General features: G+C 37.9%; 1 protein-coding gene across 7 annotated transcripts in view; it reads left to right on the top strand.

Moving 5' to 3' along the window:
• Positions 1-648: 648 nt before the first annotated feature.
• The window catches only part of NAV3 (neuron navigator 3), a 591,684-nt gene continuing 566,478 nt past the window's right edge, over positions 649-25,854 (top strand). For all 7 annotated transcript variants that reach the window (XM_060113459.1, XM_060113462.1, XM_060113461.1 and 4 more), the window contains exon 1: positions 649-748. In XM_060113459.1, the coding sequence (XP_059969442.1) occupies positions 677-748 (72 nt within the window). In that variant the 5' untranslated portion in view covers positions 649-676. The remainder of the gene's footprint in view (positions 749-25,854) is intronic.

Below are 25,854 nucleotides of genomic sequence, written 5' to 3'. Positions count from 1 at the left end.
TTTTCTGAATTCTGTAGTTCTGTGAATGCTGAAATTAATGAGCGGGACCATGGAGCATATACACGTTTGGTGAATGTATGTGTATTCTCTGTTGATTTTTTGCTTGATGTGCTATGAATCCCTGGTTTTAATATTCTCTTTTGGTTCAGGTATTATAATTGATATTTTAAAGGCCATAGGGTTAAAGAATAATGCCTTTCACTTGCTGTTACTTTTATGTGAAATATAATCCATGCCTACAATCTTTTTCCAAATTGGACATTTCAGATAAGAAGTTTTCATTTATTGTACTGTAAGCGGTGGGGGAGAATTAACTGTGTGCTTATTTTTTCTTATCACAGGTTTATAGGAACTGCGTAATTATTTGTTAAAATGGAAAACTGTGAAGAAAGAAAAAGATAGCAGTTGGAGTTAAAATTCCTGGATGAATATTTCGCTTTTGAGAAGTCCGCATTTCAAACCATATGCTGATTTGGAAAGTCCCAGGAGTAAATTATACAATTCATGTTTTCCATTCAATCAATGGATTTTTTAATCATTCCTTGGAGTTGATGAAGTTCAGAGACGGTGCGTGATGGGAAATGTGGCATTCCAGTGTTTTCCTAGTGATTGCATCTTGGATTAGTTTGCTGCTTTTTTGAAGAGATTCCATTGTGAAGGGTAAGAACCTAATGTGATGGATTTATCTTCAGAGATGAACAGACATGGAAAGAATCCAGTGAGTCACAAGCTAGAAGATCAGAAGAAGGTAATACAAATACATTTCCTTTTGCTTGGTCATTTTTGTTTATGCTTACATAGAATTTTATAAATTGAAAATGAATGTGCTTTGAGAGATAAAATAACATAGTATTTCATGGAAATTAATCCTGTAGCCAAGTGTTGCTACGGGTCTGGATTTCATTATCAGTTAGTGGTTTTGTTTCTAAAGTCTTCTGAATTCATCCATCCAGTGGGTTTGTAAAGGATTCTGCTGTGTTTGCCCACCCTTGACTTGATTCTAGTGACATGCTGGCCTGACCTCATGTGAACAGTTTTCTGAGATTCAGGATGAGGTGTGAGTCCTGGGCCATCTCTGGAGTAATGGAGCAAGTTAGAGCTCTCCTAAAAGAGAACACCTGCCTTGCTGTTATTAGGAGGCATAGTTGGCATTTGAAATTCTCTGATTTCATGTCCTTGGTGCACACATCAGCTTCTCATTTTTCTAGCTAGCCTAGAAAGAGAGTCGTGAGGCAACTGTGAGCTTTGGTTTGCTTCTTCATGTGTGATGTCTAAGGAACTAATGGAAAATATCAAGAAAGGACTGCGCTAATATATATTTTAAAATGGTCTTAGAGAGCTTCTGAGTGGGAAGCTGGGAATTGAATACTGAGGGTTGCATTTCAACCTAATTTTTCTACCTTTTTAGAAACTCTTACCTGCTAAACTGTTGCACTGTTGTGAGAGTACTTATCAGAAGGGTCAGGGATGGTGCCCAGAAGAGAAAGCCTACTCATAATGAAATATATTCTCTTTTGTGGTGCCTTTCATTGAATCCATTAGTACAGGAGATGTGTGTGGGGACCCACTGGCTAAGGCACGAAAGCAAGGAATAGTGAGATAATAGAAAGAAGATTTTTAGCTAGAACTGGATCTAAGGGGCATGATTAAGGTTTGTTTTTACATCTGTCTCAGAAATTATTTACTACTCACTTTGTACTCCCAGAAGACACCTAGCTCTTTCACAGTTTCAGAGGTAAGAAATTTAGAAGAGGCCATAAAGAGTCAACAGCTTATTAATTTGTTCTGATCTTATGACCAGTGCCACTGGATTGGGGGCTACACGGATCCCTTTGCATCAATCCAGGTAGAAATGGATGGATTATTTGTGCCAGTTTGGTTCCTTCATTGAGTTTACCTTCAGTATAAGTAAATCTCAGAAAACACTAAGTACTATAAAATCCAAGATGCCTGGTCAGTTTTCAGTTCATTGTGGGTGTAAATTTCTGCACAAATAAGTGTGTTACCAAGAATGATGTTGGTGTTTTAAACGGTCGGCATCTTTTTATTGCTGTTCTTGGCATTAAGGGTGTTAATCCGAAAGCGTCGGCAAAGCTAAGTTTCCATCTAAAGCGTGCCCTTCAATTTCTTAACTACTGAGGAGCCTTTAATCCTTCTTCTCTATTCACATTTTTAAAATGTCCTTCACACTGATGGTAATTTGCGTACTATATTAGGCTAGTGAAGAGTGTGAATGAAAAATACTGCCTGCCATATCATTAAATATGGATGTTGCAGCCATCAAGCCATCACATTGTAGCTGCCCCAACAGTGAGCCCTGAGGGAACTCAGGATAGAAACAGGATGCCCACCATCAGCCACTGCAACTACCCCTGAAGGTGCACCCTGAGGAGACTCAGGTTGAGAAAGCACAGGATGCCGGCCCCAGATAGCTGAGGTGCATATCAAAGGAATGACTTCAGTCAGCCCTGACTCTTGCATCTTCCCATACATAGAAAAGTGCTAAATTCTTTAACTTGAGGTATCTGGTTTTCTTTAATTAATAATAACCTTTTGATGTTTTGACTGCCTGGTCTTTGTTGCAAAAAAGTCTTCAGTTTTGTCCGCCCGAATAAAACATAATTCTCAACTTTTAGGTTGTTCATTATTTTTCAGTTGACAAGAGGGAAGTGGGTTAGGTAAGCAATTAATACTACAGAGTTCTGATTTTTGATAGAAGCCCTGCTTTTCTGGCAAGAAAGCAAAGTACCTCTACAAGTGCTATCCTTTCATTTCCCAAATAAGAGATATTTTTGCAAACACAGAATGGATTGCAAGCTAAAGAATGGAATGAAATGGAATGGAATGAATTGTAAAGGCATTTTGAAAGTTTCTTTTTTTTTTTTTGAAGATGTTGGGGGTAGGAGTTTATTAATTAATTAATTAATTTCTGCTGTGTTGCGTCTTCCTTTCTGTGCAAGGGCTTTCTCTAGTTGTGGCAAGCGGGGGCCACTCTTCATCGCGGTGCGCGGGCCTCTCACTATCGCGGCCTCTCTTGTTGCGGAGCACAGGCTCCAGACGCGCAGGCTCAGTAGTTGTGGCTCATGAGCCTAGTTGCTCCGCGGCATGTGGGATCCTCCCAGACCAGGGCTTGAATCCATGTCCCCTGCATTAGGAGGCAGATTCTCAACCACTGCACCACCCGGGAAGCCCTGAAAATTTCTTGAATGGAACTTTAAATAATGGTCTGTAATGATGCTTAGTTGCCCAGGCCAGTTCACAAAGGACTGTTTAGCATAAAGAATATATGAATATAAATAAAGAATATAAAAGTTTAGACAAACTATGTGGATCCATGATTCTGTGGGAAAAAAAATTAAAAAACAGCTTGTTGTTGTGGTACAAGAGAATCCCTATTTCCCTGTAGTTTTACCTTCTAGTTGGTAGGAAGATGGGGAGGAATGAACATTTTCATTGAGCAGTATCAAGATGGAAAATGGGGTTCAAATGATCTCCTGGCCACCCAATTTGTGTAGGCATTTGCAGTGAATAAGTCAGAAACTCAGATGTTGATTGATCAGTTGATCAATACTTGAGATTTCAATTTGTTAAGTGTCAGCAGGAATACCTAGTCTAATGACAGATTTGTGAGTTTGTATTAAGGAGAAATATGAAGTGTAGCATCATAAATCTTTATAAGCCAAAGCTTAGTCAGCTTTGGGCACAGCCCTGACACCACACAATTGCCAGTAGAGATTATAAGATCATTCATGTAATTACCTTAAGTGTTTGTAGTCCTTTGTGATGAATTAATTTAACAGGCACAGTGCTTTACATCAGGGAAATAAAATGCATCAATTCTAACTCACAACTTGAAAATACAGAGGTGAAACATTTTTCTGGTATTACTGAAAAATGTGTCCTTTTCACAGTTTGACATATGTATGGTAGACATTCAAAGCAAGGTGTGTTGAACTGGCTTGAATATAGGCTCCTGTTTTGTACTCTGCACAACCGATTTCTTGTTCAGCATATAAATAGTTCACTAGCTTTTGTTCTTAATTTAAAATATGTGGATTTGTACGTATTTTGCTCTGCTTCTGAGAAACTTTTAGGATGCTGAGCATGAGAGGTTGTGAAACTTTTAGGATGCTGAGCATGAGAGTTTGTGAATATGTGTTTTACTGTAACGAGTAGGTAAATGTCAGGGAAGAGATCATTTGTGCAGTACTTGCTATATACCACGCACATGCTTGGTCCTTTCTGATTTTTTAAGAAAGTACCTTCTTACAAAGATAAAAACTACTTTTACCTCTTTAAGATATTCGGTTCTGTAAACGTTAATGATCAGTTCCTCAAGAATATATATACTAAAACATACATACACTCACTATTATACAAAATTAAAGGGTTCAAAATTGTGTGTGAATTCTCTTGGACTTATTTTTGATTTATTTATTTATTTATTTTGCGGTACGCGGGCCTCTCACTGTTGTGGCCTCTCCCGTTGCGGAGCACAGGCTCCGGACGCGCAGGCTCAGCGGCTATGGCTCACGGGCCCAGCCGCTCCGCGGCATGTGGGATCTTCCCGGACCGGGGCACGAACCCGTGTCCCCCACATCGGCAGGTGGACTCTCAACCACTGTGCCACCAGGGAAGCCCCTCTTGGACTTCTTTTAAGTGATGCCTCATCACCTCACTAAGTCTGAACATAGGAAAACATACTTGAAAGTTAAAAAGCTATCATCTCCACAAATCCTATATTGAACTGCTCTTCATTATGGATAAGCCAGAAATGTGGCCCTTATAGGAATTGAGAATACTTGTAAGAATTTCAAATCAACTTGGATTAGTGCAGGACTAGGTGGAATTCAGTTGTCTTTTTGATTCCTGTGATTTTTATCAGTAGACCTTTCAGTTAGTATTGGTCCATAATCCTCCTTTTGGCATTCAGCTTCTGGAATGTCCCAGATGGGAGAATTATGGTGGCATCCAAAAGCTCCTGAATGCCCATAATGAGGTGTTTATTTTTGGAAACTTTACTTTTTGACCCTTGTTTGCTCTTTGATGCCAGAGAAGTTGGTATATTGCTTTCCACTAATTGTATTGCTTCGTGGAATTATTTCTGCAAAAGCTCCTGGAACAGTGAAAGCCCTAAGGTACAAATGTCACTTCTGTATAATTACTTGTGACCTTGAACTGAAAAGCACAGCTCAGTAGATTTCACTGTCAGTCTAATTGCAGCAGTTTGCTGTGCAGACAGCCCTGGGACACTGCTTTATTGCTCCATGAATATTTTGTATATTAAACCAAACAATTTGTCATAGTCAACAATTTAGTAGGTACTGCTAAAAAGGGTAGCAGGATACACATTTTGAAATTATGGCAGTGACATACAATAAATATATAGTGATCTGTTGGAATTATTTTGTTTCTCTATTCTCTAAGCCAGAAAGGGATGAGCAGTATTATTGCATATATGCGGAGGTACTTACTTTTATGGAAATGTCCAAGATGGATGCCATCTCATTTTGTCACTTCCTAAAATCATGTCTTTCACATGTTAGCATTATTTTCACACTGCCATGCAAAAAAACTCAACGTAAATTCCAACAACACATCATGTCTTTCTTTCTAAGAGATGACACGCTTCAGAAGTGACATACTCCGGGTGTAGTGAATAAGAGTGTTTAAGATGTGGGAAATCATGGAAAATGAGAGCAATGATTGTATTTATTAATAGAAAAGGGAATACTGATGGAGCAAGCCTATTATTTTAAGGGCAGCCCCTGTGATGTTGTGGACTTAAAATCACGTTTAAGTGGGGAGTTAGAGGAAGCATCATCTGTAAGTGACAGTGAGTGCTTCACCACTGTCTATCCACATAAACTAGTTTTGTTCTTTTTTTTTCTGTTGACGTCATGCAGAAGTATGATCCAGGTGTGTATCTGTATATGACTGTGTTAGGCTACTCTAATAATTGTACTGAAAAGTCTTACCCACTTATGGTTGCCACTGCTTTATAGAGTAAAACTACTTTATCAATTTAAAACTAGCCTAATATTTATTTTTATATTCTTTTAGTGTGCTGATTCTTTTAATTTAGACTACATTTGTTGCATTTTCTTGCAGTGATGGTAAAACAGCATCGTATAAGAGTTAAGAAGTGTATTGGGATTATTCTCACAGGTGTTGAGGACTCCTTGAAATTATGTTGGAGACTGATTAAAGATCTGTCTTAAGATAAAATACAAAGATAAATCACTGTAGAAGAGAGGCTTAGGGTAGATTCAGCCCTTCATTCTTTGATATTCTTGAAGGTTGGACTCATTACACGGGGCTTGATTTTTATGTCTGCCTGACTTCTTTTTTGTTAGTGTGTTACAATATATGTTAAAAGGACCGTGAGGGAGGGTGAGGCTTCTGCAGCAAAACCACATCGTTTATTGATCGTCCAGTCCTGAAGCATGAGTGCTAATAGGAATGGATTGTCCGGGGGTTTCAACAAAATTGACTAGTCATCCTGTTACTGATGATTCAAACTTTTAATTTTTGAAATATAGTTGACCCTTTATTAACATCTGGTTTGAACTGTGTGGGTCTGCTTACATGCAGATTTTTTTCAGTGAGTATGTACTACAGTACACGGTCCATGGTTGGTTGAATCCTCAGACTCAGAACCTCAGGTACAGAGGGCGAGTGGAAAATTATAGGTGGATTTTTGATTGCGAGGGGATCAATGCCCCTAACTTTTTTTTGTATGCAGGCCTCTCACCGCTGTGGCCTCTCCTGTTGCGGAGCACAGGCTCCGGACGCGCAGGCTCAGCGGCCATGGCTCACGGGCCCAGCCGCTCCACGGCATGTGGGATCTTCCCGGACCGGGGCACGAACCCGTGTCCCCTGCATCGGCAGGCGGACTCTCAACCACTGTGCCATCAGGCAAGCCCTGCCCCTAACTTTTGTGTGTTCAAGGGACAGCTGTACATTGAGCAGCCATTTTGAACTGTTATTATATAAATCTGGAATACAGGTATAGACACAAATATGAATATCAGGTTCACTAAGAAGCTAGTACTGGCGTTGTGGCACATTGTGATGCCGATTACGACTGCCCGTAATTTCTTCCTCCGCCCCTTTGTCTTTTATAAAAGGATGCTATAAACAGCCATCTCTAAGCCACTTGACCTGGAGTTCTCTAAGGATGAATTAGATAAGGTGAGCTCTTTTTCTGCTCAGAAGTGATTCTAGAAGCTTCTCTTTCAAATCTGAACTTGGATAGAACCTCCTTTAAAACTTCCTCTATTATATCATTCGTGTTCCTCAAATAGACTTCTGAAAATTTGTATGGCCACTGGCCTTTTTGCTTCTGACTACATATATTTTCAGTGTAAACAGACTTGGGATAACAGAAAAAGCTAGAACTAGATAAAAGTAAACACTGTATTCCATGCTTCATGGTTCTTCTCATTTGTTGTAAATTAGACCATGTTCTTTTTCCTGATTGGTGGATTTAAAGCGTCAACAGGTATAATGACCACATAATCTGCATATAAATAAAGAGACAAAATAGACAAGTCTGAAATATATGATACTTGAATTATATATGTTTTGAACATTTTGAAGGCAGAATTATATATAAAGTGTTATTATGGTTATTGTCATAAATTATGATCTCAGTATTAATACAAACATATAAGGTTTAGTAAATTTTAATTCCTGTTTTTTCATAAATACCTTCCTCTGTCTTGATATTAACACGTGAGTTATTCAAGCTTTTATTACTTCATGACGGAATGCCTGAGACTAATCTTTTTCTAAAATATATTGAAAAAATATGTACATATACAATGTAGAAAACTTGTACTACGCTAATGCACAGATTTGTTCTCACCTTTTAATACATATATCATTATATTTTAAACATATATTTATACATATTATATATAAATACGTAACTTTTAAAAGCAAATATTGTAATATTTGCTGCCCTGCCTTGAATGCCCAATCATATCATTGTTAGTTTCTCTTTAAAATTCTGTTTCTAAAGGGGCTGGGACTGTTCTCCATTTGACTGTAGAAATATGTACATTTGCACAATAATTTTAAAACAATAGTTCAACCATGTCCATTTGCCTCTCTTGAGGTTCCAGCTGAGTGTAAACATGAAGACTGAGATTCCAGAAAGCTTACCCTGAGGTAGCCACGTGGGTGAGAACCTGTGAATGCATGAATACATACTATTAAAGAGGGCTGAGTATCAAAATCAGGAAAACAGATTTATTTCTCATTTCCAAAGACCATAGATTTGGTACAAGTTGGCACTCGAATGGAGTGGGGAGCAGCAACAAATGTGTTCGCAGAGAAGAGTCAGAGGGGCTGGGATTACGCTGAGCAGCTTGATTCGTTTCTGTGGGTAGCGCGCTCCCTGCTCATGAGCAGGGCCGCCTGATTTACTAGCACTGGGACCAGGTGGACAGAACTCTTCGTGTTTTCCTTCCACGAAGACTGACCAGATGTTTCCAAGACCGCTGATATTCAGTGAGGATGCAATGCCTGGGATAAGAGTTACACGAAACAAAGCAGATGTAATAATAGGTGGTGAAAGCAGTGGACATAAGAAATTCTGTTAATTTTATATGCAAATTTGGAAAAATCGAATGAGACATAAGCAAGAAATCAACGTCTTTCCTCTTCAAAGTGTTCTGAGGGCGAGCAGCCGCAGCTTTCTCATCTGGGAGCGTGTAAGGAATGCAGGCTCAGACCCCACGCTAAACCTGCGGAATCAGAATGTGCATTTGTAACAAGACCTACGGGTGATTCTGATGCACAACAGTGTTTGAGAAGCACTGCCCTAGAGACCGTGTCTGAGAGGTCCTCAGTGGGATTAAGGACCTCCTGTTGTCATAAGATGCCCTTTGTTTTCTGTCTTCTGGTTCTAATCTCCCATCCTGACTCCCCTCCCATATTTCCTGGAATCGTCAGCCAGATCAACTCCTTGCATTTGAATCGATTCTGGTCTGCTCTGTGGAAACCTAAACTAAGACATTCTATATCGAGAGTTCTGGGCTCGCGTTTGGCTCTGTGTTAACACAGCTGCTTGGAATTTAAATTTTTCCAGAATTCTTTTCTCCTTTTTATTCATTCCCATTGTACTCTTGGACACCCCCAGTGCACACCCAGATAGATGATAGCATCAACACTCGCACAGTATGGCTGGCCCTGACTTACACACCCTCAGTTGACAGGTGACCCATTCACAGGACAGCTGCTGCTTCCTCCCACTGTCACCCCATTGTTGATGGTCTCTGCAGCTGGAATTGTCCCAAGCAGTTGCTGAGGAAGCTGCCAGCACCTTTGCCCGTCTCCCGCCATTACCCGATTTACTAAAAAGCAAACCAGACACAATCAGGAATCATTCACTGAATCTGGTGCTTGGGATTTGAGGTGAGATTTTATGTGAAGTCTTCCTATTCTCTCCTCTCTACCTCTAAGCTTCCCTGCTGAGGAAGCTAAATTTACCACTGTTTTGTGGTAAATGGGAACAAAGGAATAGCATTCTAAAAAGAGTGTATATATATATATATATAAATGCTTCTAAACTGTCCTAAAAGTATATCATCTCTGAGAAGATGTGGTCCCTTAGGTCCAGAAGCCAAATCTGGGTTTTCTAGTCCTGCAAAGCTAGAATCACTGCTCCACTGAGAAGACCTGAATATACTAACCAAGTTAGTGGTGTGGATGACAATGGACAGAGAGAGACTTCCCGAAGAGGAGGACCCTGTTAGTGAGCTTACCACAAATGAGCAGTACAACAGGAAAAATGTTGAGGCTCCTGACCCTACCTTGAGCAGAAAAAAAACACTGCCCAGTAATAAAACATGGCCCACTATTTCACTCATGACTTGACCAGTAGGCTAGCCACGTCTTTGGTAAGGTCTAGTAAAAAGTAGTGTAAAAATAGTTAGGAGCAAAGGATCTAGAATGACTGCCTGAGTTTGATTCTTGGCTTTGGCACGTTGTCAAATTACTCAGCTCCTGTCTTCTAGTCTTCTCTTTTGTGTTATTTCTTAAAATGGGAGTAGTGAAAATCATCATATACAAAGCATCTGGAACAGTGCCTCCCACGCAGAAACTCTCAATAACTGGTGGCTGTTGGGGGTGAACTAAGGAGTTGAACGTGGTCCCTCCTCTGGGGACAGAGGCAGAATGTGAGCCGAAGGGCAGGAATGTCACTACCCTCTCATCGTTTGACTTCCTCTGAAGCCTTGGAAGAGCTGATGTCGAATGACTTCCAGGTTAGCTGCAATCACGGCAGCCCATCTTAGACTTCTCTCTCCCATCTGCATTTAACAAACAGTTTAGTCACTCTTAACGCCAGGGTCCCCAAAAGGTGAAGGGCTTCTTTATTTGGGAGTGGGAACAAAACGCACGCGTGCACGCGCACACACACACAAACACACACACACACACACACACACACACACACGAAGAGGTGGAAGTGGAGCTTGGCAATCAGTCTTCAATTCTCCACACTAGCCCTAGGGTAGAATTACCCTGTGGGTCCCAGTGTTCTTTCCTGATTTCTGTTAGACTTGGTATTAGTAGTTCCTCTGAGGCCAGGGCTCAGTTTGCCTGTTTCCTGAAGAGGGAGAATAGTTGGTGCTCAGCATATTTCATTCTAAAATATGGATCAGGGTCAGCCATATGTGACTAGAGCTCAACCCTAGAGCTGGTCAAAAGAAAGTCTGTGAGTTCAAAGGCTTTATTTCCCTTAGGATGACGAATTATTAAACCAAAATACTTTCTGGCCATGGCATGTGGACAAGTACAAAGTTACCCTTAATTCATGGTACATTTTAAATAAAAATTTACCTTCTAAATTCTAAACATTAGTATGGATTTTATTTCAGTTTCAAAGAGTAAAAGAACATTGAACATAGGGAAAATTCTCAGTACATCAACTAACTCAGGATTTCTCTCTCTCATTTCCAAAGTGAGATTGAGAACATAAAAATTGTATACCACAAAGATATGTGATAAAGCAAACGTAGTAAAATGTTAATTGTAGAGTCTAGTGGTAGGTATGTAGGTGTTCACTGTAAAATTATTTCAACTTTTCTGTATGTTTGAAAATACATGCAACATGGGGGGGGATATGTTTATGAGATGTAATGCTTGTTTTCAAAGTATTTACAGTCTAGTGGCATATTTATAATTTTTCTGCCTTACTTCCCCAAGTTTGATCCTTCTCTTTGGTGTAACTTGGGAATCAAGAGAGCTTAGAGGATTTTAGAGGAGTTAAGGGAGACTGCTGTTATTAGTCTTTTTAGCAGCACTAGGTAGTTTTTTCCATTCTCCTGGGATCCTAAGCAGCATTTGTTACATGATATGTATGGGAAACACACAGTTTTCAACAAGGGACTTAAAAATCAGATTTAGGACTCCATCCCATATGTATGGAGTTTTCCTTGACTTAGAGATAAATTTTGTATATTCGATCATTTGTATGTTTCATAGAGGGGCACGATTATTGTGCTCCAATTTGAGTCTGGAAATGTCAGTTCCAAGCATTAATGCAATAAAAATAAATAACTTTTTATCATTTTTGGAATCATTCTCTATGATCAGTTTTTCATACTTTGTAAAATAAACTCCATTATAAATGCTTCTCAACACATATTTCACTGGACAGTGTAGTTGGTTAAAGTACATTAAAATGTGCAATATTATATTGCCTGTGTAGAAGCTATTTCTTATAAGCATTTTTGCATAATGGTAAGATAGTTCATCAGTGCCCAGTGGGTGCAATTCTTGGCTAAGAATTTTCTACAGTGTATTCAGAAGGCTCTACATATTGCTTGATACCTTCCAGTTAATTAACTAGGTTTTGAAAAGTGATTGTGTCAGAGAGAGAAATGGAAGTTAGTAGATTCAGGTTGGTGATGTTGCCCTTAGTTGTATTATGTATTTTATTTTAGCATAATATTTTGTTTGAAGGTGGAAATTATCAATTTATAAATTGTGCACAGACTTGAATGATACAGTATTTTGGTTGAATTCACTGTGCGTTTGTGTATTTATGGAGTGCCGACTAGTGCCCTGTGGTAGGTAACAGTAATACACTTTACTGTGTTAACTGCATTACTAAAGAGTTTATCCATTTATATCCATCACATTCCTTTTGCATAACAAAGTGGGTTAGGCTCCAAGCTAATATTTGGATAGCAACCTCTATTTTACAAATAACTTTTCCTTGCATTTCTGTCCACCCTTGCAGCTCAGTGGAGCTGTAGGTCAGATATTCTTTATGTCCATTCTTGTGAAGGACTTGCCCAAGGTCAGAGAACTCACCAGGTTGCATCTTTCTTTTTTGCTTGGTGGTGTATGATTTTATTTAAAATTTTTATCTACCTATGTTTAGCATGTTTTCTATGTGCATGGAAATTATATATCAAATACTTTCTCTTCTTTCTTAAAAACATTTATTAATGCTTTATTAAAAATCTGTTTGAAGGATATAAATCTACGAAAGCTTTTCAAGTTTTCTATTCAACTTTTCTGATATATGAGTCTGAGTATGATATACTTTCTTTGAGCAAATAGTTTTCAAAAGCTACCTCCAAAACGACTTGGAAAATGTGTCAAAAATGAGAATCCAGATTTGGGAAACTGCAGTTCTTTGTTGGCATTCAACCTGGCTTGGTCACATTACACTTGTCACATTCGGGAACTTAGATTCAACGTTCTCTACCTTATTAAAGGTGACAGGTTTCATTAAATCACATTAGGAAGCTTCATTTAGTTGTTGGAAAATATGTTGTAAGGAACACAGGTCATGTTTAAATTTGATGGGCTACACAGAGAAAAATCATCAGTCCACGCAGGTAGGGCCACACTCCATCTCCGCTTCTCAGTTTTGCTATCCTCATCAGCCACCGGATAGTGCACAAAGCTTGGCTACCTGGTCTCCTGGCTGTGCCAGTGACACATGTGAGGACACGCAGGTATAAGAGCCGCCTTGCTCTCCTGTAGTGAAGCAGGATGTTCTTTTCCCCCATTCACATTCAGAATGAATGCTCACCCTGGTGGAAATGAACGGGAAGCAGGGCCCATGCCAGAGGTAAGATTGCTGGCCATTTCCAGGCACAGTCACGTCATTTTTGAGGGGATATTAGAAAATAAAATATAATGGATTTGTGCCCATCTTTAGACCTAACTTACTGTATGTTTGATTTGTTTGATGCAAAATGAAGATGAGTAATTTCAATGACATAAATGGCCCTTTTGATTTTCTACTGATATTCTTCTTTTTTGGGGGGGGTTCTTTTAATTATTTTTTTGATATATTTTTCAATGGTTCTCTGGCTACAGGTGTCACATTTTCCTAATGTTTGTGTTTTCAACAAATGCTAATAATCGCTATAGCGTACTAATCAAAATGTAGCTATTCAGTTCTGAGGCAAGGCTGCCTCTTCTTAAGAAGGTGATGGAAACTACATGAATTTTCCTGCTTGCTTTTCACATTTTGCTGCTGGTAGTTAATTTTATACTTTATATTTTTCATTAAAATTAGATGTTTTCCTTTGAAACCCTTACCAGCTCCTTGATTAAACAACCGTGTTAGGTACAATGTAGAAGTTTTACCTTATGCTATCTCAGTAAGAAGGACCTCTATCTTTTAACAGTTGCTGGTATTGGCAAATCATAATGTTTGCACATAACAGATAAACAACACCTTGTGTATACATGTATTCTCTAATTAACAGTGGGAAAGGATTTAGAGTTAAACTTTAAAAGCAATGTGAATTTTGTAATTAATGTCTTAGTCTGCTTCACTCTGTAGAATATTTTTATATAATTATGAACTGATGCAGTGATTTCCACATTACTTCGGGAGAAAAGTACAAAATAATGTTAAATAAAAACTGTGCCTTAATATTTCTGTAGCACTTGACATTGATAAAATGTCTTTCATAGCCATCGTCAGGTACTAAATTAGCGGTCCAGCCTAATTTATGACACTAAGAGTATTCATGAGTGTAACAATGATTTTTTTAAAATACACAGTGCCTCCAGATTTATCATTTGCCTTCCTAAAACCCTTCAGTGACTTTCCAGTGCATTCAGAGTACAATCCGAACTCCTTAACGTGGCCTACGGAGCCCTGTGTGATCTTATTTTCATTCCCCTTCTCCAATCTTGTCTCCCAAGCTGCACTGTTCCGTGTTCCTCCTTTTCAGGTCACATACATGTACTCACTTCCCAAGTATTAGCTGGTGTCAGGGACACTGCATCACACCTGTTTGCAAGGTCTCTTCTCTCCAGGCACTTACCGTTAGACATCAGCCACCATTTTTTTTCTACTGTCAAATGCAATGTGCTTGATTATACTCTTTTTACCTGGATAGTGGGCTTCTAGTAAAACTTCCTTAGACCTTAGAATCAATTTCAATGACTTCAAGATAATTTCCAACAACTCTTTTGCTGGGGAAGAGAAAACACAGAAATGAAAAATAATTATTCTCTGATGAGCCATACTACTGTATAAAATACATGATGTCATTAGGTTTGTTGATTTCTTTACCTCTGAAATATTATGCATGTCCATTTTCAAAAACTTGCTGTAATGTTATTTTGTAATTTACACTGACCGTCAGTTTCTTTTACATGAATTCTATTCTGTAATCTTATAATATTGATTGGCCAAAAGTATTAAGATTTTTTTCCTGGAAGAAAGACTTTATTGCTAGTGCTTAGGAGAGCACTTTCCCAGGTAAGAAAATGTAATCAGCCCTTTTTGTGCTAGTTTTATATGACTAGATTCTTTCTGATATTCAGAAAGACTAGGGGTCCATTAGCACGCACTGCTGTTTTATTTTTGTTCAGAGATAATGGACTTTCATACTCTTGTTTACAAACATAATTAAAAATAGGCTTTTGTAGAGAGGAACTTAATTTTAACAGAATGTTGATTAACTGAAGTGTTATTTAGTTTTTTCTAAAAGTCTTAGAGAGCACCTGACAAAAATTTAAGCTTATTTCTAAGAGCAAGTAAAGCTAGAACAACTATTGCAGAATAGAAACCAGAGCTTAGAAAAGCTTTGAATACTTTGTGCTTACTGATACAGTATTCATTAGCCACTGTAGATATTACAATTTAAATTAATTAAAATTAAATAATTCGGTTCTTCAGTTGTACTAGCCATATTTTAAGTGCTTAATCATTACCTGTGGCTAGTGGCTACCATATTGGACAGTACCATATACAACATTTTCTTCATTGCAGAAAATTCTGTTGGACATCACTGCTGAAATGTTGTCCTGGTTAAAATGCCATGGATAATGGGATATTAGGGGAGTCAGAGTCAGAGATAGACCAATGCAAGTCAAAGGAAAAAGCAGTCATGGAAGATATTTTGTCATCTTTTAGTGCACAAAATTGGAATGGGAGGCCATCACTGTTCTGTGATAAAAAGGACAATAACCTTTTCTCCTGCCATAAATTTAGTGAGCAAAGTGAGAGGATCTTAAAGGTCAGTTAGACCAATTACCAAATTAATATTTGAACTGTTTATATTGCTTATTCTTGCTTACGTGGAAAAACCCAAAGCTCCCTATCTTAAAAAGAAACATACAATGAGTGAGATAATTAGTTTTGCATTATATATAAAGAAAACATTGAAATACCATAAATGATTATCCATAATAAATTATTTGATAATAAATTTTCACTGCTGCATTAAAATGAAGACTTTCCAAAATTGCTTTCCACGATCTCACGGGGAACTAAATGCTGTTTCAAATCTTACAACATAATAAGGTCAGCCAACAAATTAGTTAGTGTCAGGGCAAAGGTATTGAGGTCAAAAAAAGAACTGTAAAATACTTACAAAAATGCATACATAATATTTTCCATCATTTTAACAAATGATTTAGAATCATAATTGTACCCATTTATATTGTAGTTCAACTCATCTGTTATATATATTTATTGTTTTCTTGCCAAAAGATAAGCTCAATAGTGCCAGTATGTTTCCTAAGCTTCTCTTAGACAGAAATTTTACCAAAGCTAGAACAAATAAAATGTTAGCCAGTCAGCAAAGGCATCATTAGGTAAATTTGTATTCCAGGCAGCATTGGTCCAAAATATGTATTACAGAAGCCCATTTTCAGTGAGGTAATATCAGACCAGTTTAGGTACAAAATGGAAAACTTGGCAAAACCATTATATTCATTAAAAATGAAAGAATAGCATAGAGTTTGACTAATAATACAAATATGTTACATGAATACCTAATTTACCAGGAATATTAAGTCTTAATAGACTGAAGTATGTGTTCCATGTAATAGTTACAGAATTTTAAAGCCCCCCCCCAAAAAAAAATCTTAGAGATTACACAGCTCCCTCTGAAGGTGAGAAATCTAAGGCCCAGAGTGGCCATATAACTTTCTCAAGGTCATAGTATCAGAGCTGTGATCAAAGACACATACAGACTAATAGCTGCAGTTCCATCAAGGAGATTTTTTAAAAATTAGACTGTCCATTACAATGTTTAACAGCTTATAATCTTCACATGTTTTTTAAACATACATTTATGTATACCAGTCATTCCCAAATTTAATACAGAGAAGCTTGTCTTAATGTTACAAGCCAGTACATGTTTACTGTTACGTGTGACCGGTGATAAGATAGAAACAACCCACTAGGGCACTTAAATTGATTATCCTTCATTGTCTCCTTGGCAGTTTCAGACAGTGGTGTCCACATCCCAACTTGTGATGTAGTTCTTAATGGACACCTTTGCTTATAACCACAGGGGTTCAGGAACTTTAAGTCCTAGGTCTTAAGTACCCCCGTATCCCCAGTGCCTAGCATCAGGCTTAGTGCAGACTACCTATAGTGTTTGCTGAATAAACGAATGAATGATCATAACCTCCTCTCCAATAAAGATCTTACTTTGGTGCATACTTATAAAGAAAGAAATTCGCATGAAAGGTATAGGGCTGACTTGCAAAAATACCTTTTTCTTTCTATTCTTCTAAAAGCAAACTTGTAATTTTAACACAATATTACTTTTTGTTTGATGAGAAAACCAAAATTAGGTAACTATGATTCTGTTTTTCAAATGTTAAATCCCTTTTGAATGGAGTTTTAGCTGGGTCTCTGGATACTGAACAGTAGGAGATGAAGGCAGTGGTTACAAGTTAGGAGTAGGCGCAGCAAAATAAAGCCTAGGAAGGAGTGAAGAGATTATCCAGATGGGTGACATACTAGAGCTTTCAGTCAAGACAGCTCAGCATCCCAGAACCTAAGCTTCTGTAGGTGATATAGGAGCGTCAAGCCCCATCAAAGCCAAAGCAGCCTGGATTAACTGAGGCTGGAAATAAAGGATCTAAATCCCGAGACAAAGATTGTTTTAGGAAGGAAACATTTTATAAGTTTTCCCCTGTAGGAAGATTGTGGTAGTATGAAAGAGTAGGAAAAACACAGGCCTTGAAGAGAGGGAGACAGTAATTTAAATCCTGGCTCCTTTACTTAATAGCTCTGTGAATTTGGTTCAGTGACTTAACCACACTGAGCTTCAACTTACCTCATTCGTAAAATGGGTTTGTAGTGTTAATTACCCTTTTCAGACCGTGACCTGCTCAGAGACCCCTAGTTAGCGAGCATTCTCTGACGTAAGGAAAATGTGAATGCTATTTTTAAATCACGTTTATCATCTCTATTTTGTAGATGATGATAGTCAAACTACGGGTTCCAAAAAATATATTGGACATTAGCTTAGTAAAAAGGGAACTGCAAAAGTACATTTTCTTAAAAAAAAAAGAATTTATAAATAATATTTGTCCATGCTTGGATTAATAGGGTATGAGTATACACATATACATTGCATGTATCCAAATGTATCTGAAAATGACAGCTAAATTTATAATCAGATATCATATATAAGAAAAATCAGCCTACTGAATTAAGATATGAAAGCATTAACTTATATTTGGGTCATAGTTCAAAAGAAAATTAAGCCATTATTTTGTAATAAGTTTAAATGGAGTATAATCTATAAAAATAATGTCACTATGTTGTACACCTGAAACTAATATATAATATTGTAAATCAACTAGACTTCAATAAAATAAATAAATAAATTGAAAAAAAAAGAAAATTAAAATTACACTCTTCTTGGAAATGATTTCCCGATGCTCTTATGGAGAGAACTTCTTCCTATTTCTGGACTCCTGTGACACTTAGTTGAGTCCTATGATTATGGAAGAGGATAATTGTCCACAGGCCCCTGAAAAGGGCCACAACATTCTCATCCATGACAAAGATGTCAGTGGACTCTGGAAAGTATAGTTTTAACTCATATTTGATCTCCTTGAATTTTATCATCATAAGTATAGAGTCTTTGCTGAAGCCTTATTTTGTGCATGCAAACTATATGAAGAATCATGATATGGAACATCTTCAATTGAAGTGAATTTAGTTGTCCACCAGGTATGTTTTACAGAAATTCATGTTAAGAGCCTGGGCTCTGGAGTCAGGCAGGCTGGGTGTGAACACCAGTTCTGCTCTTTCCTAGCTGAATCACCTTGATCAAGTTGCTTAATCTTTGTGTGTGAGCCTCCTTGTCTGTAAAGTAGGGACAGTAATAGTCTTTCCTTACAGGATTTTTGAGAACATGAAGACAATTCACATAAACTTGGAACAGAGTGAGCAGGTCGTATAGATTAGGGTTTAGTGGTTACTGTAATTCATGGGCGATACAAGACCCAAACAGCCTCAAAGCTCCGTGGGGAACAGAAAGCTGTCTAGGTATAGAGTCATCATTCCATGGGACAAATAACAATTCTGGGAAGAGGTGGTGGACCTGTATCTGCATTGGGCACTTTAGGTCAGGGAATGGCAGAACGTGGACAACTGGGAGATGGGACTGTGGATGCCTCATCAGTGGTGGGCTAGGCTCCTAGCCTGCATTTTGCTCAGGCCTTCCCTCCATGATTAAGATGGGAAGACTCAATAGCAGATGGAGGAATGAAGTTAAGACCCCACCTTGTGGTTTTAATTATTCACGTCAGTGTGCGCATTCGTGGAGATGGATCATCAGGAGTATATGTAGAAGCTTACGTGGAATTTGTGAATAGACACAGAATTTTTTTTTTTTTTTGTGGTGCGCGGGCCTCTCACTGTTGTGGCCTCTCCCGTGGCGGAGCACAGGCTCCGGACGCACAGGCTTAGCGGCCATGGCTCACGGGCCCAGCCGCTCCGCGGCATATGGGATCCTCCCAGACCGGGGCACGAACCCGTATCCCCTGCATCGGCAGGCGGACTCTCAACCACTGCACCACCAGGGAAGCCCCAAGACAGAATTTTATAGTGATTAACAGAGAAGCTTGCGGAATCCTACAGATCTGAGTGCCAAGAGTACTCTTTCTCTTCTATGTGATTATAGCTCTTTTAGCTATAGTTTATTTATCTGAAAGATGGGAGTCATAATAATACCCACCTCATTAGGTGGTTATTATAATAAGGGTGATAAGCCATGGAAGTCCCATTGTATAGTGCTTTCTGTGTAAGAATGGCTCAAGGAGAAGAGGAAGAGGAGGAAACGGTATCAGACAGGCAGTGGTGACTCATCACATCGGTTCCCTTGAATGCTGCTTGTAGTCATTGAACTGGCAAGTTGGAGGAGAAAGCAGAAAGTGTATGAGATAAATACAGTTCTCCTCACGTATAGTAGTTATTTTTTCTAAATTCCCTGCTCATTAAAGTGACTATCTTCTTAATCTCTGTCATTTTTGAAACCTTATTTTTTAAAAAGAAAGTTGTAATTTAAAAATATGTTACTTCAGTTCATCTCAAATACGTTGAAAGATATTTATCTATTTAATTTACTTTTATGGACAATGAAATATATCTTACCTGCCAGATTTCCTTTGTAGGTTTTTAGGATTATTTGCTGTGGGAAACTTTACAGCATGGGGGAAATGCTTGTGATGTTCCTTATTTAATTATTTTGTACAAATTTTGAAGTTGGAGATATTTCTGGAAAATTTCTAAAATATACATGGCAACTGTACACTGGTGGCAGAAGCAGAGGAAGCTGGTGCTGCTAATTTCTTGAATCAGCCAATAGAAGGAAATTGAGTGGTCAGGAAACCTTATGAATAACAATTTGATCAGCCTTATTTAGATGTGTCATTTGATTTCTAAACCACTTAAACATAAAGCAAATTAATCTAGATATGCCTATCTAAAAATGAGTGCACCAGGAGGCAATCCTATGTAAATATAAAAATATATGCACATATATATTTATATAAGCTTGGATGTATGTGTCTGTATTATATGTGTGTTTCTATATATGTGTATATGTACATGTTCCTATATATCCCTGTGTATACATATGTGTCTAAGTACAATACCATGTTTACTTTATTACTGATGGATCAGAAAGTCTACCCAAATTTTAGTAAAAATGTAAAGAGTATTATGAATTTCTGAGATGGTCTGTGAATTGTAAAATACACTTTCCTGTTGAAGCAAGCCTTCTGAAACAGGAGTCCATGGTAGGTGGCTGCACAGTTGCTATAAACTAGAAATTCTGGGCTTCTTAATGGCCAGACACTGCAGGTGCTTTGCACAGTATCTGGCTCCAAAACCAGCTTTGGATCCTGCCTGGCTCATTACACTTTCCTCCCAGGTTTCTTCCTCAGAAAATTGAAGGCCAGCTGCTGCCTGACATTAGGAAGCTTATTGAAAGTCAACATGGAGTTGGAAGCTGGCTGGGGGCTGATGGGGCACTGTCCACACTCTGATGAAAGGGTCACCTAGAGAGGGCCTATGCTAATGCTGCTTAGGGCTTGCTGCATGCTGCTCCTGCTCTACAAGCAGCCCCAGAGAGGTAATAGATCAGTTCCAGAATGTTCTATTGTTGTAGGTATATGTCACATGCCATATGTCATTCTTTGATCTCATGTAAACATTATTATGGTTGTATAAAGAGATTCCCTTGTGTTACTCTGAAGCTTTAATCGAAGTAGCTCCCTGTCCTTTCCCTTTACAACAGGGGTCTCATCATGCCCACCCAATCCTTTTTGTAATAGAGTAAAGCCTCAAGGGGTGATTTATCTTCTGACCTTCCTTGATGAAGATAATCAGCTTATGCCCTGTAGCCTAACAGTTGTTCCTAGTCTTTGGTCTGCTATCTTGATTGGTGCTGCTACATATGTTGTATTTGTTCATATATGCTAAATTGCAGAACTCTTCTAAATTCCTCTAAATATTTTGGCTGAATGATCTCCTCTGGCAGGTGATTACCCAGCTTACCCATATACTGGGTATTCTGAATTCACCCTACTTGTATCAGACCATTTCACACAGTGTCATATTTTTGTTTAGCGAAGCCTATTGAATGAAAAGAAAATGCTGACATTTGAATGGAAAAGCCAGAGGCCTTAGGAAATGCCAGAGGAATTCTATAAATATCCTTTCTCAGTGGCCGAGACAATCAGGATCTAATTCTTCTTGGGCAGCAGATGGAGGTGGTAAAAAACTGAGCTAAGTGGCACAAGTCTCTGAGTTAAAGGACTTGGTGCTGTGCCATGCAAACAGCCCTCCTTTTTTGTAGCCTACAGCAAGGATGGAAGCCAGCTTTCAGAGAAGACTGGGTTTGGCAGAGAAAAGAGAAACCCAAATCACCCTTGGGTGTCTAGAAATGATCATAGTTGAAAAAATAATGGATCTGTTGAAAAGGAATCCCACTATTACACCAACACTATTAACACTCATTAGCTCTGTGCAGCATATGTGTGTGTATGCATGCATGTATGTACCCCCATGTGTGTGCGTATATGTATTTTTATCCCTTAGGTTTAAATAATATAAAGCTGATTACATCTTATTCTGACATAGTTAACTTCTCTCTCGCTCTCAATTTCTCTCCCCCTCTTCCTCTTTTCTCTCCCCCCCACCCCCTGTTTCTCTCCCAAATAGCCTAAGTGTTATATTTTTGTGTGATTTTTTTTGTGGGGGGAGGGGGCAGTATTTTGGATAGAAGAAAGAGAAAGTAGATGTTTATAGCTTAAATTGTCAAATGCCTTTTATTTTTTTTTTGTCAAATGTCTTAATGCTCCTTTCTCAATATTTCCTCTCCTCTCTAATACCACATGATTCTTCTACCTTTGCAATCTTCAGCATATGAAACTACATATATACTGGCACAATTTATGTCACATAATATTCACTTACTAATTGTTGAACAAATTTCACATAATTTTACATAATCTCTTTCTCATTTTCAGCCAGCAGGTCTACTTATTGCCAGTGACTAACAAAATCCTAAAAGGAAAAGCTTACTAAGACCTTTTGCTGTTGGAACAACAAAAAAGATGCTAATACATTTTATGTCTTTTAGCAGAGGAATTATGGGTATTTTCTCACACATTTATAATTACAGACATTTTATTTAATCATTCCTACTGCCCATGGGGGAGGTGGGGATAGAAGGAAGTAGCTGGTCTGCTGTCCTGAAAATACTGTCACAGAGAAGAGAACAGCCACTCAAGATTCTATAAACATCAATCTATAATCATCTGTCTGTTCTAAGGAAAAAAACAAAACAAAACAAAACAGCTTAGCTCTTCTTCCAGTGTTTAAATAAATGCACCCAATTATTTTAACCAGTTTCCACTGACTTGTCAAAAATCCTTGTGTATAATAATGGTCTGCCGACGGCAAGACTGAACAGAAATACTGTACAGTAATTGATTTTGTTAGTTGAACATCTGGCAGAACAGCCTGGATATTTACTTGGAAGGAATGTTCCCCAACCAGAGTAAGTTCGCTGTTGGGTTTTAGGGCGCTAAAGTGCCAGAACAGGCTGCTCTGGGCCTAAAACACATAGGTTGGCAACAAGCAAGTGCATCAATAAAAGAAAAAGAGGAAGAGATGAGACGCTCTTCACACATGGATTGAAGGTTAGAGAACATTTTTCCAGGACCACCTTACTGGAGTTCCAAATGGAATCCAGGCGATATACAATAGGATAATTGTTTTTCCATCATATGATTTGTAATCATCTATTCTTTTTCTTAAATGCGGTTTTGTTTAATCAATGCCAAGTAAGGAAAACCCAATTATGAGAAAAAAAGGAATTCAGTATCAATATAATGCTTGAGAAAGTGCATCTATGACATAAGATCCTACTGACTGGAATGCAGTACTGATTATGATAAATAGTCATTGGGCTTGTTTCTTATCTAGCATGTCTCCATGTGTATCTGCATGTTTTCTCATAAATGTGTGATTTTGACAACAATGAAAAGTACATAGCGTTTTCTGTCTCACAGGGCTATAAGCTACAAATTGTGCTTGAGACCATAAAATGTTGTGGATATTTTTGTTGTTTATTTAATTCTAAGGATCTTGTGGTAGCATATTATTTTCTTGTGGGACATTAACAAAAAACGTTTTCCAAGGAAATGGTCAATTGTACTAAGCATGAATGGTAGGATATGTTGGCATGACCTACTTATTTGTATACCTCCAATTGTGGTAGTTAATTCATTGTACCTTCTAAGGTGGATTTCCCAAGAGACTGAGATTACCTTGTGGATAAGACTATATCGTACCAATTTTTATATTCTATCCAGTTACATATAGTAGATTATTAAGTGAATACTTATTGAACAAATCCCTCCATAATTTATTTTCAGCATATCTTTTATCATGTCAAAAAAGAAGTTTATGGAAGAAGTAAACCATCCTATACAAATGTGAAGTATTGCTTATCTCTATATGTTTAACTTGAATATTTGTCATATTCACGTAGTTCTCATTAGCTCTGTGACAGATACATTTGTCTGGCAGATAAATAATAAGCAGGAAAGTAATGCACTGAATCGTGAAATTGTTTATCTCAGGTAGGGAGAAACTTGCCTTAAGCATGCTGGAGAGTTAGTGGATTTATAGTTTTTATTCAACTGTCTGGCCCATTCTGCCCATCTCTGAGCAGCTTGTCATTTTAGTCACATAACTAGTGACTAAAAGTTTGGGATCTGAGGCCAGGCAAATCCGAGTGCAAATGCCAGCTCTACGACTTTCATGTATGTTTGACACTGGACAAGAGGCTTGATCTCTCTGAATCTCGTGTGCTCAAGGAGAATAATAATAGTTCTCATGGGATGGTTGCAGTGTATCATAAAGCCTTTACAAATGCAAGATATATGACAAGAACTCAGAAAATGGTAGTTTTTGATTATTTGAGCATATCAAAATAACAGGTTCTGTTTGTACAGACCCTGGATTTGATCAAAGTTTAGTCTTTTTTATTGAAGCATAGTTGATTTACAATGTTTCAGGTGTACAGCAAAGTGATTCAACTATATATATATATATATATATATATATATATATAGCTATATATATATAGCTATATATATATATATATATATATATATATATATATATATATATATATATATATATATATATATATATATATAGCAGGTACTGAATAATTATCCAACATTGTATTTATATATATATGAATGTTCTTTTTCAGATTCTTTTCCATGTTAGGTTATTATAGTAAAAGAATCTGAAAAAATGTAGACTTTTATCAAATCCATTTTAATATTTATTGATTAGTACATTGCAGCATAAATATTTTACTCTTTAAATACCAGTAAAATAAAAATTTAAATGTAATGCTACCAGGGTCTATAATTGACAGTTCAGATTTCTTAGCTATCAAGTAAAATTGCTTAAATTTTTTTTCTCAGATTTATTTCAGATAATCACATGTTCAGCCAGTTTCATAGCTTATAGCTAGAGTAAGTCAGAATATTTTAGCAAATCTTTATACTTTTAAATTAAAGATTTGTTAAACAATCTATTCTTTAAGCAATCATTTCCAGATGCTGCACTAGGTGCTGAGAACAGATGATGTAAATGACAGTTTCTCAGAGACTAAGAGAGAAAAAAGAGTGTAATAGATTAATCAGTGAGACAAGAGAAGCTTGTGTAATGTACAGAGGTAATACAGAGGAAGTAGTGATTAACTTTTTTTTAAAATAAATTTATTTATTTATTCATTTATTTAATTTTTGGCTGCATTGGGTCTTTGCTGCTGCACGCGGGCTTTCTCTAGTTGCAGTGAGCGGGGGCTACTCTTTGTTGCGGGGCGCAGGCTTCTCACTGTGGTGGCTTCTCTTGTTGCAGAGCACAGGCTCTAGGCGCATGGGCTTCAGTAGTTGTGGCACATGGGCTTCAATAGTTGTGGCTCGCGGGCTCTAGAGCGCAGGCTCAGTAGTTGTGGCGCACGGGCTTAGTTGCTCCATGGCATGTAGGATCTTCCCGGACCAGGGCTTGAACCTGTGTCCCCTGCATTGGCAGGCGGATTCTTAACCACTGCGCCACCAGGGAAGCCCGTGATTAACTATTGGAGGGGTGGACTTAAGTAGCTTTTGGCAGGGGGGCATTGTGTTTGGAGGTGCAGAGACCTGAACTAGGCTGGTGTGTTTGGGCATCCATATGCAATTTGACCTTGCCAGGAAGTAAAGTTGATAGGTGGGATGGAGAGAAGTAAAATAAAGTTGTTAAAAATGAGATCATGGCATGGCTTATAGTCAAGGCATGGCTACTTCTCTGTGTCTCCATTGATTGGATTCTCTGCCAATTCAGGAGCATGGAATCACGATCACTTTCTTTAACTCAAAGAGCAATATGCTGATAGAGATCCGTGTATATCATCATTCTAAAATTGGGCAACATTGGCCAGCTGAAGACACAAAATGATATCTAATGTCTAATGTGGAGACCCTGAAGAACTCTTTAGAAGGCAACAGTTGTTGGTAAGAGTTAAATGATAGTTA

This window comes from Mesoplodon densirostris, chromosome 11 (assembly GCF_025265405.1).
Source record: "Mesoplodon densirostris isolate mMesDen1 chromosome 11, mMesDen1 primary haplotype, whole genome shotgun sequence".
Lineage (NCBI taxonomy): Eukaryota > Metazoa > Chordata > Mammalia > Artiodactyla > Ziphiidae > Mesoplodon > Mesoplodon densirostris.
Note: the sequence above shows the minus strand (reverse complement) of the source record. Positions and strands in the feature narration are given on the sequence as shown.